Genomic DNA, 17,387 nt, shown 5'->3' with positions numbered 1-17,387 from the left:
TTGGTGATGGACCTGAAGTTCCAACCCCCCTCTACTGGCAGGGGGTTGGTGCTGGACCTGAAGCTCCAGCCCCCCTCTACTGGCAGGGGGGTTGGTGCTGGACCTGCAGCACCAGCCCCCTCTACTGGCAGGGGGTTGGTGCCGAACCTGTAGCTCCCGCCCCCTCTACTGGCAGGGTGGTTGGTGCTGGACCTGTAGCTCCAGCCCCCTTCTACTGGCAAGGGGTTGGTGCTGGACCTGTAGCTCCAGCCCCCCTCTACTGGCAAGGGGTTGGTGCTGGACCTGTAGCTCCAGCCCCCCTCTACTGGCAAGGGGTTGGTGCTGGACCTGTAGCTCCAGCCCCCCCTCTACTGGCAAGGGGTTGGTGCTGGACCTGTAGCTCCAGCCCCCCTCTACTGGCAAGGGGGTTGGTGCTGGCATTGTTTGGGATTTTATTGGCAGTTTCAAGGCTTCAGTCTCTTCGAACCCAGCAGTGGTCTGTTTTGGTTCACTGTCTTCCTGGATGCTTTCCCGGTAGGTTGGTGGAGTGTCACCTGCTCTCTGCGCCTCTGTGAAGGGGAGCCAGGATCCCGGTTTCAATAGAGGATCACGGGTTCAATCTTTATGCAGGACGGAAATGATTCACATATTTCTTTTCACCTGTTTCTGTTGTTCACCTACCAGTAAATGTTTACCAGGAGTTAGGCAACTATTGTGTATTGTATGTTAAGGAAAGTCAGTTGTTGACCTTGGGGAACCTCGATAAACCTAGGAACAGGCTTCCTCTCATCAAAACACAACTCAATATCTTGTGATATGACCTACGAGAGAAAATATAAAACTTACCTTTAATTGCTTCTGGGGGATCTCTCCAGTGATTTCCTGAACTTTATTCATGATGCTGGAGGCTGAGTCTCCCAGGTGTACGGGGTCAGCTGTGGCACCTGTCTCTGTGGTCGTTATCTCCAGGGCCTCCCTGATGGTCTCCTGCACCTGTCATTACCAACACAAACATTAATGGTGGAGGCTGAGTCTCCCAGGTGTACGGGGTCAGCTGTGGCACCTGTCTCTGTGGTCGTCATCTCCAGGGCCTCCCTGATGGTCTCCTGCACCTGTCATTACCAACACAAACATTAATGGTGGAGGCTGAGTCTCCCAGGTGTACGGGGTCAGCTGTGGCACCTGTCTCTGTGGTCATCATCTCCAGGGCCTCCCTGATGGTCTCCTGCACCTGTCATTACCAACACAAACATTAATGATAGAGGCTGAGTCTCCCAGGTGTACGGGGTCAGCTGTGGCACCTGTCTCTGTGGTCATCATCTCCAGGGCCTCCCTGATGGTCTCCTGCACCTGTCATTACCAACACAAACATTAATGGTGGAACCTGGACTATCATGAAGCATCAGGCTCTGAGTAAAGTAACTGGACTATAATGAAGCATCAGGCTCTGAGTAAAGTAACTGGACTATAATGAAGCATCAGGCTCTGAGTAAAGTAACTGGACAATAATGAAGCATCAGATTGAGAAAAGAAATTTGACAATATAAGTAATGTTTCTCTACACTGACCACAGTGTAGAGAAACACCAAGATGACAGTTGACTTTATTAATAAAAATGTTTCAGGTGTTAGAGCAAAAAGTTTGTTATATATAAAGTCTACTCTCATCTTGATGTGTCTCCATGTCAGAAGTGTTTATATAGAGGCAATACTACACTCAGTTGGGTGAGAACAATGTGACCTTCAGCAGCGTACCTTCACTGAGGTGTGGACAGTCTTGACATCTGGGAAGAGTTCCTGGCACTTCTTGAGCCAATTTTCTACCTCCATGTTGCATTGGTCAACTTCATTGATGGTCATGAATACTTCCTGTGCTGTGTTGACTGTGTCGAGGCTCCCCAACATGGCCTGCAGCTGAGTCTTCCCTTCCTCTCCTTGTGTTGTCATATCCACCACACTGGTATCCTCCAGTTCCAAGAGCTTCATTGCTGACTTGTTCTGCTCTACCAGAGCATAGAGTCTGTCCTGGAGCTGGAGGTGGTGAGTCTTCCAGTCCCCCAGCTGCCCCCGATACTCCCCCAGCTGGGACAGTACCTCTTCACAGTTAGTAATGAGGCTGCTGATGAAGCTATTCTGCTCCTCCACCATGGAATGTAACTTCTTGCTGATTCCTCTTGCAGGAGCTTTAATGGGTTTTGCTGGTAACGTTTTCTCTGGTACAACCTCGATACCTTTTAGTTTTCTGATAAGGGCCTCCATACCATAATTAATTGAGAACTGAGTAGCAGCTGTGGCAGCATGCTGGGCACGGCAGCTGGGGCAGGTCAGCTGCCCATTCTTGATAGCATTGTTAATACATTGGGAGCAGAATGTGTGGCCACACAGCAGTGTGCGAGGCCGTAGCTGATTGTCATCATAATTGTTAAAACACACTGAACATTCCTCTGGGTTGTTATCCTGTGGAAAAAAATATTTGGTTAAGCTAGAAGAATTTACAACCAAAAATAATATTACCGTACTGTACTGTATTTACCAATACAAATTACATAATATTTACATAATTTCTTTGTACAGAGGAGCCTCGGTGTTTGCACTGCTCATAATTCGCACTTTTCGGTATTCAGACGCTGTGTTCATGTTCGGTATTCGTCTGTTTGCTCGACATTCAGATGTAAACACGCGCCCTGATGCATCAGTTTCACCATAGCTGTTGGTCAGTGCACAACCCACTACACTTTTCTCTTGGATATTTTTTATATTCTTATTGTAAATAAGTCACCATGTCACCTATGAAAGTTTGTGGTAAGAGCTAATCAAAAAGAAAAATGGTTAGAATAACGATACAGATGAAGAAAGAACTCATAGCTAAATATGAGAGTGGTACCTGAGTTTCAGCTCTTGTTGCAGAGTTTGTTATGCCTAAATCTAGTTCTCTATTAAAAGAAATGTGTGCAAAATGAGGAAAAGTGCAAACCTTTTCTTGAAATTATCACCTTGACAAACTGTGTTAAAAATCTGTTGAATGAAAATGCTATGTCTCACTTTAAAAACATTTTAATGCACAGGCAAAAACAATCATCCTTGGACAAGTTACTTGTAAGGAAAGCGTTCAGTGAGTGTAATGAGGGAAACAGAAAAGAAAAAGAACATCAGAAGCACAACTTCCAGAAGTTTTAATGTTAGGGAACTCCCCTGCCACAGAACATCTCTCTTCCTCTGCCTCACTAGTTTCCACATATGCCCTCAACTCTCTTAAGTCCAGGTAAAGTGTAGTGTGTTAGCATTTATTCCATTTAATTATTGTATAACCATACAGTATTTATTTTTGTGGTTTGGAACTGATTAATCCAATATACATTATTCCTTACTAGCTGTACTTGGCCACGCATTGTTGTGGCTCAACAACGCATGTGCGTTGTTGAGCCACAGCAACCTTCCCCTGTCTCTCAGTCCTCCCAACCATTCCCCAGTCCCCTCATCCTCCCAACCATTCCTCACTCCCCCGTCCCCTCGTCCTCCTAACCATCTCTCACTCCCCCATCAACTCATCCACCCGACAATTCCCCCCTCCCCCGTCCCCCTCATCCTCATCACCATTACCCACTTCCCCTGTCCCCTTGTCCTCCCCACCATTCTCCATTCCCCGGTCCCCACGTTACCATCCCCAACTCCCCCCATCCCCTCATCCTTCCCATCATTACCCCCCTCCCCTGTCCCCCCTACTCCCATCCCCTCATCCTCCCCACCATTCCCCACTCCCTCGTCTTATGCATTCCCAAATGATCTGATGTTCTATTAGAAAATTGGGAACATTAAATGATTTGATGTTCCCATCACTGAAATATAAGAAAAAGTTAAAAAAAAATAAAAAAACAAAAACAAAAAAAAAACAATCTACACTCACAAAATTTACGGTATGATAAAAACACAGCTCAATTCCAATGCCATGTCACACAAAATAATTACTGTAGACACTCAATTATCCGGGATTCGAATATCCGGAAAACACCCATATACGGTCAAAATCGTGACCGGATAAAGTTATCTCAATATCAGGCCAAAATGTCCATAGGAGCCGGAAAATCAGGTGTTTGTCTGGATAAAAATCTGGGCCGGTTAACTGGCTGCCGATGTTGCAATATCCGGACAGTCAGCCAGACAAGGAGTGAATTGTCCGGATATGAAAGCCAGGCCGCGGGCCGTACCATATTAATCCAGTACGGCTGTGGCTCGAGGCGCATGGTGTAGGAGGGGGTGGGGTGGGTGGGTTGTGTCAGGAGAGAGGGGAGCGTTGGGAGGGACCACCTGGGGGGATAAGGGGGATGTGGAGCGGCCTATACACTATAGTACAGTAATTATATTATAGACTCGTGGGTTGGTTGGTGTTGTCGTCGTCGATCCTTCTCTATGGACAACCCAACCCACAACTCGGCAGAGTGCTTATACTAGGAGATCACCCTTGGCGCTTCTGGCTCTTGGAGAGGGGCTCAACGTCACACGTTTAGGGGATGCGGCTCCAACACTTAGCCTCGTTGTCACGTGCACACACCCACTTGAGCCGCTGTGACTCCCCACTCTCTCCTTATGAGATATGATCTCAATCCCCTATGACTTACTAGTATTACCTCTTACCCTGTCCACAGCAGTGGTTCTTGGTTCTTTCTCTCTCCTTCTTTACTACCTCCTGGGAAGCCTCACTAGGACAAGGGCAAACACCAGCAAATTGTGACACATTTACTGGACAAAGCACATACACGATACATACACACATATAATAATAATGAATCCTATACTCGATAATCGCAATCAGGTTGCACTCCAACACCATCAGAACTCTATTATCAGCTTATCCAGTGGTATCCTATCTCCTGGTTCACCACCTGATACTATTAACCTCCTCAAGTTGGTCAAGCCTACATACACTGTTGCACTATCAGCAAGATAATGTATATATAGAATACCAGCATTTGAATGCAATAACATATATCAGTATAAATGTTCATTGATACACAACAATGATTAATCGATCACTGTCAGTCCTCGAGCACATACATCTGTAGGTAATCAAGCCTACGACTGCAACTCTAAGCTTCAGACTAAATCACTCCTTGACATAAGAATGCAAACAGTCACTCACCTCTCACTGCGTCTTGCACGCTAATGACAACCAAACACTATCAACTCCCTATAAGTAATCCACCAGAACTTCCCCTTCCACCTCTGGAAGTTCACAACCCTAATATCCTTAGGTTCTTCCGGGCTTCACTACCAGGATCCTCTGCAGCTCCTCCAGGCTGCTATCATGAAGTTTCCTTGTGCAACTACGGTGCTTCACCCTTCTGTTAGGTTCTTCCACAGCTCTCTTGGCTGCTACACCACCTCTACAGAAGCACGTGACACTCCTCTTCACTGCTGCTTCTCCTCACAGTTCGAGGTCCTCTGCTCCACTACCTTGGAGTCTCATCAGCTACATCATCTGCTGGCTTCGAAGTTCTCAGCAACTTCTTCCCCAAAGAACAAACCTGCAACCCATCGACACTCCAATAAAATGTTCCCCTTTAACACATAAACAAAAATAACCACACAATATGCTTGCCTCAAACCTCTATCTGTCCTCTACATACAGTGAGAGTGGACTCCCCCGTTTTGGGCGGGTCCATACTCCACCTCGCCTGGCGGCGGTCCTCACTCGCTGGGAGGGTCTTCCTCCATCCGGAGCCAGGCTCCCTCAGTCGTCCGCCAGCGCTCAGAGGGGGCGGACGTCGCTCCGTGTTCCTCCCTCTCCACTCTCTTATTTCAGGCTTTCTGCCTTATTAAAACATGCCTAACTTATAAATAAACATTGCTACTGTCGCTGGGCACACGACCAACTACAAGTGATCACTATGAACTGGCGTATATCGTGCTTACCACAGATCGGCTGGTCGAGGGCGCTTTCCCTCTGACGGCGTCTGGTCAGGGCGCTCCCACGGCCCACAATAATGTCTCTGGCCGGCTTGATACTCTCTTCTTCGACCAGGACTTGAGACCACAACGTTCCCAGCTTGGTTCCACAGCTGGCACGTCTACACACTTCTCTTCTCTTCGAGATATATCACTAGGGGTTCCCTTCTGATGGGAGCTCAACGGAGCGCGGCTACCCCCTGCGATGTCTGGCACTCAAGTGAGGTCAAGGTCCTCCAGAAGCGAGCCTCACGCCTCCAGCAAAATGTCCACATCTCCTAGCCAGTCATTTATCTATTTTCTTCTGCATTGCCCATAATCTCAAACTGTTACACATATCCAACCAACTATTTTACATATGCGTTATCACCTCAATACTTGCTAGACCTTCTAATCAGGTCAGGCTTGACGAATAACTCTCAAGGAGGGAGACTCGTTTCTCCTGTAGGCTGAGATCATAACACTCCCCTCCCCTTATTTTTGAGAGTTATTCCAGTGGCAAAGCTCGGGATAATACATCCGCCACCACACTGTCTCGTTCTTCCCCCCATATACTCTCTTAGGAGTCTACAATTAATTCGTTGCACCTTGCAACATCTGGCACACCACGTGCCAGAAACATGATCTTCTCACAAACGATTTGACTTCTCTGGCACCTCTTGGCTAGGCTGTCCTCCTTGGACGCCTGCACTCCATCGGTCAACTCTACTTATTGTTTCCACCCTCCGTTTCCTCGTCTTCCTCTCTTCACATCCAGAGTCAGACATCTACTGTCTGTACCTCCTCTGTCGTCTTCACTCTTCCATCTACTGCCATTATACTTCCGCCTCCTGTCATCATACTTCACTCCCTCGTCTTCACCAACTATCCTCCCTTTCGTCTCCTCATTTGTCCAAGACATCGTCTTGTTTGACCTCCATCGAGTCCTCGGCTTTCTTCTATTCCTCCATGCTTGCATCATCATCCTCTTCCCACACTTCTCACCTCTATACCACTCCATTTCTTCTCCTTCAACTCTTCTTCGTTCCCTAAAAGTTTCTTCGAGCACTGTACTACACTCAACAGCACTCGACCGTACATCTCGCTTTGCCTCTCCCAAAGTGCTCATAAGCATCTCTCCACACATACTGTCTCTTCTCCTTTCACTTTCTCGGCTATTACTCTTCTTCACGTTTCCTGTGGAACATGTCAACTCCTGACATCTCAAACAACTTAACTCCACTATCCATATGCCTCTGTGCTCGTGGACCATTTGACGCTCTACTCTCGTCCTCGGTATGTCCACATCCTTCCTCATTCCTACTCAGCACAGTTGCATTCACCTTCCCACTCTTAATTTCAGCAGTCTGGGCTCTACTCAGGTCCGCTCTCTTCACATGATTCTTCTTCGGCTGGGCCATCTTCACTTTTGACCTCACCGAGACTTCATTTTTCTGGGCTGGACCTTCATCAAACAGCCACGCTATATCTAAGTCGATATCTTCTACCGGTTGAATCGACACTGTTTCATCTTCTCCAGCGTCTTCCTTGTTGGCCACCTCTGCCTTCATCACTACCGAGACAGGGTACTCAATGGCTTGGCGGTCTCCTGACTCATCTCCTCGGATGTCAGTCAGGTTCACACTCTCAGGTGTCCCACCCGTGCCGTGGCCTTCTGGGCACTCCTCTGGCACAGTCTCCGCCATGACTCTTGGCAACACCTTTGTCCCACACAAGTCATTTCCCAGGATCACTTCGACTCCTGGAATAGGTATGTCGGGGCATACTCCCAACATCACCTCTGCCGACACATATTCTGACCTTAGCTGGACAGTACAAACGGGCATGTCACTCTCCGACAATAACCCATATACTTTCATCTTCCCACTGCCAGCTAACCGTCGATCATTCCCAATCAGGCTTCTCGCAATCAAGCTCTGATTAGCTCCGGTATCCCTTAAGATACCAACTTCTACCTCAGGTTGGCCTCCTACACTGATCCAACCTTTGCTCATGAACGGCCTATACCTCTCGTTCACTAAGTTCACTTTCTGTGGTTTGTCTCGGAACACATTAGTATATTTACCTCGGGGGTCACACATGGCCAGGGTCACAACTCTCTTGCCCTGCCGACAATCTCGCATCACGTGACCCAATCCGTTACATTGGTAACATCTCATCTGTGAAAAATCTCTCCTATATGTACCAGGGTAGCTCTGACTCTGCCCACTCGTATTGGAGTTCCTCGGGCCAGACGTACTACTCGCACTCTGTGGAGCTTTACTGGACCCTTGATTTCCTGGATAACGATCAGTTTCTCGTTTTGCTCCTCCATCCTCACTTTCAGATGAAGTGCGCGACCTACTCTTCTGAGTTTTAGGGTACTTACTTTTATCTACCCCTTTATCAAAATTTTTCTCATCCCAGACTCTTCTGGGTCTTTCATAATTTCTTCCTCCCCAGACTCCATTGGATCTGCCATTGCTGCGTCTCGCCTCGCTTCTCAATCTGTTCTCCCTTAAGCTCTTGTACGCTTCAGTAATCATATCCGCCCTATCTGCGGCATTTTTCACCTCCTTTATCCCTGCTTCTTGGATCTTGAACTTTGTTTCGGGATGCATCATCTCCAAGAACTTCTCCATGACCATCAGTTGCTTCAGGTCAGCATAAGATCCAACTCCAGCAGCCTCAATCCACTTCTGGAATCGTCTTTCCAGATCTCTTGCTGTCTCAGCAAATGTACATGCTCCAACTTTGATCATTTCTCTGAAGCGCTTCCTATAAGCTTCTGGGGTTAACTGAAACGAGCGCAATATGCTGCTCTTTACTGTGGCGTAATCCTGGCACTCTTCCAGTGACAATTGGGTGTATGCCTCCCTGGCTGCACCGGTCAATCTTAACTGGACCAGCTGGGCCCATTCCTCCTGTGGCCACTCCTTGATGCTGGCTACTTTTTCAAAGTGCTCGAAAAAGCTCTCTGCCTCTTCGGGAACAAACAAGGGAATGTCCTTCTCCCTAACCCTAACATCTGGTGGGTGTGATACCTGGGTGGTGCTCTCTGGCAACCCATGTTCAATCCTTTGCTCAGCCAAGGTTCTATTCGCTTCTATCTGCATTTGTTTTGTTCTCTCTTTTTCTTTTTCGACCTGGGCTTTTTCTTTTTCTTGTTCCAACTCCAGTTCTCTTACTCTGGTTTTCTCTTTTTCTACTTCCAACCTGGTTTTCTCTTTTTCTACTTCCAGCCTGGTTTTCTCTTTTTCTACTTCCAGCCTGGTTTTCTCTTTTTCCTTCTCGGCTTCATTTTTCATCTGGAGTTCTAATTTCATCTTTTCCAGCTGGAACTGTCTCTCCTCACGCTGTTGTTGGATCTGGAGCTCTAACTGGAATCTCTCCAAGCTCCTATTTTGGCTACTCCTGCTACTGCGGCTACTCTTGCTGCTCCTACTCGATCCCTGGGATCTCACTTCATCCTGCCCATCATCCTCCTTTCTACTTTCAGCTCCTTCCTGGGCTCCTTGCTCTGCCGCTTCACTTCTGGCTCTCAACTGCCTCAGGATCTCATCCTTCATCCCAGCTACTTTAGATGCTTTCAACCTGATGCCACATTTTTCTGCTATTTGTTTCAATTGATCCCTCGTGCAACCTTCTAAATCCTCAGGCTCGCCTGACTCCACAAACGCTTGCACCTTATCCATCTTTGTCCTGTGAGTCTTCCCAAGAGAGAATATACACCTGCGTTCACACAGTTTATCTATTTCAGCAAGGGTGTACAAATCCACTCTTGGACAGGGTGTGGGTGTGTCAGTTCACTCTCCCGGACACAGGCCCCCAATTTATTATAGACTCGTGGGTTGGTTGGTGTTGTCGTCGTCGATCCTTCTCTATGGACAACCCAACCCACAACTCGGCAGAGTGCTTATACTAGGAGATCACCCTTGGCGCTTCTGGCTCTTGGAGAGGGGCTCAACGTCACACGTTTAGGGGATGCGGCTCCAACACTTAGCCTCGTTGTCACGTGCACACACCCACTTGAGCCGCTGTGACTCCCCACTCTCTCCTTATGAGATATGATCTCAATCCCCTATGACTTACTAGTATTACCTCTTACCCTGTCCACAGCAGTGGTTCTTGGTTCTTTCTCTCTCCTTCTTTACTACCTCCTGGGAAGCCTCACTAGGACAAGGGCAAACACCAGCAAATTGTGACACATTTACTGGACAAAGCACATACACGATACATACACACATATAATAATAATGAATCCTATACTCGATAATCGCAATCAGGTTGCACTCCAACACCATCAGAACTCTATTATCAGCTTATCCAGTGGTATCCTATCTCCTGGTTCACCACCTGATACTATTAACCTCCTCAAGTTGGTCAAGCCTACATACACTGTTGCACTATCAGCAAGATAATGTATATATAGAATACCAGCATTTGAATGCAATAACATATATCAGTATAAATGTTCATTGATACACAACAATGATTAATCGATCACTGTCAGTCCTCGAGCACATACATCTGTAGGTAATCAAGCCTACGACTGCAACTCTAAGCTTCAGACTAAATCACTCCTTGACATAAGAATGCAAACAGTCACTCACCTCTCACTGCGTCTTGCACGCTAATGACAACCAAACACTATCAACTCCCTATAAGTAATCCACCAGAACTTCCCCTTCCACCTCTGGAAGTTCACAACCCTAATATCCTTAGGTTCTTCCGGGCTTCACTACCAGGATCCTCTGCAGCTCCTCCAGGCTGCTATCATGAAGTTTCCTTGTGCAACTACGGTGCTTCACCCTTCTGTTAGGTTCTTCCACAGCTCTCTTGGCTGCTACACCACCTCTACAGAAGCACGTGACACTCCTCTTCACTGCTGCTTCTCCTCACAGTTCGAGGTCCTCTGCTCCACTACCTTGGAGTCTCATCAGCTACATCATCTGCTGGCTTCGAAGTTCTCAGCAACTTCTTCCCCAAAGAACAAACCTGCAACCCATCGACACTCCAATAAAATGTTCCCCTTTAACACATAAACAAAAATAACCACACAATATGCTTGCCTCAAACCTCTATCTGTCCTCTACATACAGTGAGAGTGGACTCCCCCGTTTTGGGCGGGTCCATACTCCACCTCGCCTGGCGGCGGTCCTCACTCGCTGGGAGGGTCTTCCTCCATCCGGAGCCAGGCTCCCTCAGTCGTCCGCCAGCGCTCAGAGGGGGCGGACGTCGCTCCGTGTTCCTCCCTCTCCACTCTCTTATTTCAGGCTTTCTGCCTTATTAAAACATGCCTAACTTATAAATAAACATTGCTACTGTCGCTGGGCACACGACCAACTACAAGTGATCACTATGAACTGGCGTATATCGTGCTTACCACAGATCGGCTGGTCGAGGGCGCTTTCCCTCTGACGGCGTCTGGTCAGGGCGCTCCCACGGCCCACAATAATGTCTCTGGCCGGCTTGATACTCTCTTCTTCGACCAGGACTTGAGACCACAACGTTCCCAGCTCGGTTCCACAGCTGGCACGTCTACACACTTCTCTTCTCTTCGAGATATATCACTAGGGGTTCCCTTCTGATGGGAGCTCAACGGAGCGCGGCTACCCCCTGCGATGTCTGGCACTCAAGTGAGGTCAAGGTCCTCCAGAAGCGAGCCTCACGCCTCCAGCAAAATGTCCACATCTCCTAGCCAGTCATTTATCTATTTTCTTCTGCATTGCCCATAATCTCAAACTGTTACACATATCCAACCAACTATTTTACATATGCGTTATCACCTCAATACTTGCTAGACCTTCTAATCAGGTCAGGCTTGACGAATAACTCTCAAGGAGGGAGACTCGTTTCTCCTGTAGGCTGAGATCATAACAATTACCATTAATTTTAGAACAATTCATCATAGCCAAAAACAAAAGAAATACTAGAATACTAAATATTTTTTCCAGTGTTCTGACATCAATTTTTGTGTTACGTCTTTCATTTTGGTATCAAATTGTGCACAATCTAAAGGCGCATATTTTAAAACTAGTCCCATAATAATAAAACAATAAATAGAATTTTAACAAATATTTTAACTTTTGGACACTTTTTGACGCTCATCACCACAAAATTATTTATATCTTTCCAGTGTTCTGACACCAATTTTCATGTGACGTCTTTCATTTTGGCATCAAATTGCGTGCAATCTAAAGGTGCTCGTTTTGAAACCACACCCAGATTGATCAGTTAAAATGTTAATTTTTAATACATATTTTAATGGAAGATTTCAGACCGCGTCATCCGAGACAGCCCAGGAGAAAAACTGATGTCACCGGAAAGCGACATCGGAGCGTGAAAGTGATAATTATTAATACACTCACCAACACAGGTTAGTGACAACTGTTATGAGCCACCAGTCCCTCATAATATCCACCCCACCCAGTATGAGAGTTATAGTATTCCATAATTATACCATGTTTGGACTGGCTTATAACCCATTAATATGCAATACAACATGTGTAGTCAGGTAGGTAGTACTGAATTTATAAGTGTTTCAGGCTCTCCAGACAACAGTATTAACTAAAACTCCATGATTTGCTCATCATCAGCTCTACTGAACTGCCTGAAGAACAAGAAGGTCAAAACTGTTCGAGTGTAGCCCATCAACTGATTACATCAGAGATAAACTTTAATGATACTATTAAATCTATCAGAATAGATAAAAACAATCACCACAGCACCAGGCAGATGCTCACTAAACTAGCTTATCCCAATGATAAGTAAGACGTCATTCAATCAGCTACAAATATAAAACCAATCTTTATAATAATGAGTGCCTTACCAAGCAGCGTTGATCCTCCTCTACAGACTGCATCATATTCGCAAAACTCAAATCTTATCAAGCAGTGCTACACCAGGAATGGAACGATCATTGCTAAGAAAGAACAGGCAAAAGCCATGAAATCAAAAGTGTCCAACAATTACTAACTTTCTTTGTTGATTGTGACAGAACTGGAAGTCAGCGAACTTCCAATGTCATTGCTGAGAGTAACACATGAGTGACCAAGCCTTACTGAGAGTAACACATGAGTGACCAAGCCTTACCTAGCCTAATCATACAGGCATACCTCAGAATAAGAGTTTAATCCGTTCCTGGAGACGCCTCGCCTTCCGAAAACTCGCATTCCGAAGTTAATTTCCCCATAAGAAATAAAGGGAAATGAATTAATCCGTTCCTGACTACCCCAAAAACCCCACATCAAACTAAATTTTTATACCTAATTTACCTAATTCATCTAAATAAACCTACAAAACTGTGTTCCATTTATTACTTACCTTGCTGTCGAGTGCTGTAGGCGTATGGAAGATGGTGAGGAGGAGAGGAGTTACTGTTTGGAAGGGGAGTCCCCTTCCATAATCACATCACATAACCCCATGCCTTGTAACACTATGGATACCACTTCTCTTTCTAAATTTTTCAAACCAGCCCCTGCTTGCCTTAAACTCTTTCTTATCTGCATCACTCGTTGCAGGGGTATTCTTTAGAAGGTCTTCGTGCAACACCCTGGCTTTCTCACAAATAATGGCCTCCGAAACACTATCACCCCTCAACTCCTTGTCGTGTATCCAAATTAATAACAACTTTTCCACTTCTTCAGGTATTTGTGGTCTTTGTGCCGTTAATGTTCTTACTCCTTTTGCCACTTTAGCACCCATAATCTTATTTTTCTTCTTAAGTATAGTGCATATATATCTGTTATTATATATCTCACCCATGGTGAGATATATAATAACAAATTGTATAGACAAATCACCAAAAATCCAACAAAACACTGAAAATCCGCGAGAAGAATTGATGTGGGGGTAGTCACTGAGCGCGAGACAATAATAAACTGAGGGGCGGAGGGGCGACGAACGCGCTAGGTCGGCTGTACGCGTATCAACAAACTCGCGTCCAAACTCGCCTCCCGAAGTAACCCTCGCCTTCTGAGACAAATTTTTGGAGTAAATACACCTCGCCTTCCGAAAACCTCGCATACAGGGACAATCGCATTCCGAGGTACCACTGTACTTAAATTTTGGCTTTTTTTATATTTGTATATTAGTTACTAAAGGTGTCTTTATATTATTGGCTTCATTTACATGTAATTTATCCTCTTATAATTGTTACTACAAACACTTCAATTTTATAAAATGTAATAATTCTTTCAATGCTTAATTTGTCTAGTTATCAGATTCTTAGCTTAAAATATTTGCAACTTACCCAATTATCTCTTACTACTAAGACTTCCATTTCACAAAATTTTATGAACCTTGAACTCTTAATGTGTCAATGTATCTGAATCCTTAATTCATTACTTTGTGAATTAAAAAAAAAAAATTTAATATCTCACATATATATCTGCCCATTAATATTAGCTACTAGTCTTGTTTGTTGTCTAATATTTCAGTATTGTTAATGGATTCTTAAGCTTTAAGTACATCAGTGTTTCCAGCCCATATGTGTTTGTTTCTATTGCATACCCTTATCCAACTTGTCTTATTACCATATGATATTACTGTATTACAATCTTAAGAGATTACTGAATTTTTAATTTCATTAATTATATGTATCCTATTTTATAAACTATCTTGAATCTGAATCCATTTATTTATTCATAATCTTAATTATTTGTTTAATTCTCACTTTGTTCTCCTCTTTTTTTCGCCTGTTTACATTGCAAGTCCTTGCCCAGCTTGTATTATTACCATATGATATTAATGTATTACAATATTAATCTAAGTCTTAACTTAGCTAATTATTTGTATTCAAGTTGAATGATGGTGTTGACCTTGGTCGGCAGGGAAGGGCTGGTGAGAGCTGTGTACTGTACACACACTCTACATCGGCCACTTCAATATCCATATTCACTAGTATCAGACACCTGTGATAGGTCTTGGTCCAGATTTGTGTTATCAATATCACTGGCATGGTCATCTTCAAGCAATATGCCCTGTATTTCAACATCAGAGTGTGTTTTCTCAACAACACAGCTGGCTTGGGACTGGGAGCTTGATGTGGATACGTCTGACATGGTTGTTACCTTCAAAATGAGCCTGCCCACGGCCGGCCATGTGGCAAGCTAGTAATTTTTTCTAGCTGGCAGATGCTCACTGGAAGCCTCAGGGCTCTATCTTGTACCCAAGCTTGGAATACTACAACACACCTATGATTGCCTTAATCACTACACTGTTCTGCCCCCAATTATATCAAACCCCTGGTGCACAGCAAATAAATTGTTAGCAAATTTTTTTTTGTGCTTGTAATAATGATATACAGGCATACCTCAGAATAAGAGTTTAATCCGTTCCTGGAGACGCCTCGCCTTCCGAAAACTCGCATTCCGAAGTTAATTTCCCCATAAGAAATAAAGGGAAATGAATTAATCCGTTCCTGACTACCCCAAAAACCCCACATCAAACTAAATTTTTATACCTAATTTACCTAATTCATCTAAATAAACCTACAAAACTGTGTTCCAGTTATTACTTACCTTGCTGTCGAGTGCTGTAGGCGTATGGAAGATGGTGAGGAGGGGGGAGGAGGAGAGGAGTTACTGTTTGGAAGGGGAGTCCCCTTCCATAATCACATCACATAACCCCATGCCTTGTAACACTATAGATACCACTTCTCTTTCTAAATTTTTCAAACCAGCCCCTGCTTGCCTTAAACTCTTTCTTATCTGCATCACTCGTTGCAGGGGTATTCTTTAGAAGGTCTTCGTGCAACACCCTGGCTTTCTCACAAATAATGGCCTCCGAAACACTATCACCCCTCAACTCCTTGTCGTGTATCCAAATTAATAACAACTTTTCCACTTCTTCAAGTATTTGTGGTCTTTGTGCCGTTAATGTTCTTACTCCTTTTGCCACTTTAGCACCCATAATCTTATTTTTCTTCTTAAGTATAGTGCATATTGTTGATGTGGCTTTGTTGTACTGCCTACAAAGTTCAACAACACGTGTACCGTTCTCATGCTTCCGAATGATCTCTTGTTTCTCCTCTATTGTCATCCTCACATGAGCTTTCTGGCCTTTATCCTTACCACTGGCTTTCTTGGGACCCATGGTGAGATATATAATAACAAATTGTATAGACAAATCACCAAAAATCCAACAAAACACTGAAAATCCGCGAGAAGAATTGATGTGGGGGTAGTCACTGAGCGCGAGACAATAATAAACTGAGGGGCGGAGGGGCGACGAACGCGCTAGGTCGGCTGTACGCGTATCAACAAACTCGCGTCCAAACTCGCCTCCCGAAGTAACCCTCGCCTTCTGAGACAAATTTTTGGAGTAAATACACCTCGCCTTCCGAAAACCTCGCATACAGGGACAATCGCATTCCGAGGTACCACTGTACTGTATACCCTTCCATGATCACATATATGTTGAAATAAATGCGAAATTGTACTTACTTTGGCCGCAGTGGGGTCCAGAAAATGGCTTGTGATGCACTGTTCTGCCCCCAAATATGTCAAACTCCTGGTGCGCAGCAAATAAATTGTTCAAATTTTTTTTTGTGTGTGCTTCTAATAATGATAAATACCCGTCCATGATCACATATATGTTGAAATAAATACAAAATTGTAATTACTTTGGCCACAGTGGGGTCCAGAAAATGGCTTGTGATGTCACGGTTTGGTGGTTGCCGGAGGCGTAGACTCCCGGAGCCACTACCACTTTTTAGTGATATTTCCTCTCATGCCACTAAAACTCTTCTGCACCTTCCAAAGTCTGTCCTGTCTGTCTTCATATCATTGTTCTCAAAGTTCAGGCACCATGAGAAGCAGCAGGAATCTATCACGTTCCAATTCAATTCAAAAGGTGACATCCCTAGTGTCAGCACCTGCATCAGAGGAGCTTCAGGCTATTTCACAATTCCTATGTATTGTAGTACAGGTTGATGATAGTGAGTGGTGTCCCAAGGAACATAAAAGTGTGCTTTGGAAAAATTGGTGAGATAACACGAATGTGCAAAGTGAAGTGAAAAATTGGATGAGAAAAAGTGGCCCCACTGTTTACAGTGCAGACAAACGTATTTAAGATGGCCACTAGCAAGAAGGAAAACAAAACAGAGCTAGATTTTGGGGGTTTTAATAAAGAAAGCATTAATATAAGCAATTTACACAACAAATTGGCAAAATTAGATATTATAGTGAACTATCATGTAGAAATAATCAGCAAATTGAAAGAAAGTAATGACCACTGGAGTAGCAAAGTTTTAGGTCTTGAAAGACCTAGTGAAAGTGAAAGACTTATGCAAGGACAAGAATCAATTGGAAACAAATTACAAAGCCATGGAAAAGGAAAATAAACTCTTAAAAAAAGCTTTGGAAGAAGTTAAAGCAAATTTAAACTTATATGACTATGATAGGTTAGGTAAGGAAATTCAACAGGGAAAAACAGCTTTTGTCAGCACAGATGAAGGAAGTTACACAGGGAATAGAACAGTGC

At 44.6% G+C, this 17,387-nt stretch overlaps 1 protein-coding gene across 2 annotated transcripts in view; it reads right to left on the bottom strand.

Annotated features, from left to right (window-relative positions):
• The window catches only part of LOC138371996 (uncharacterized), a 75,348-nt gene that overhangs the window by 8,898 nt on the left and 49,063 nt on the right, over positions 1–17,387 (bottom strand). For both annotated transcript variants that reach the window (XM_069337033.1, XM_069337034.1), the window contains exons 3-4: positions 1,734–2,435; positions 826–972 (exon numbers count right to left, since the gene is read on the bottom strand). In XM_069337033.1, the coding sequence (XP_069193134.1) occupies positions 826–972; positions 1,734–2,435 (849 nt within the window). The remainder of the gene's footprint in view (positions 1–825; positions 973–1,733; positions 2,436–17,387) is intronic.

The sequence above is a fragment of the Procambarus clarkii genome, chromosome 37 (assembly GCF_040958095.1).
Source record: "Procambarus clarkii isolate CNS0578487 chromosome 37, FALCON_Pclarkii_2.0, whole genome shotgun sequence".
NCBI lineage: Eukaryota > Metazoa > Arthropoda > Malacostraca > Decapoda > Cambaridae > Procambarus > Procambarus clarkii.
Note: the sequence above shows the minus strand (reverse complement) of the source record. Positions and strands in the feature narration are given on the sequence as shown.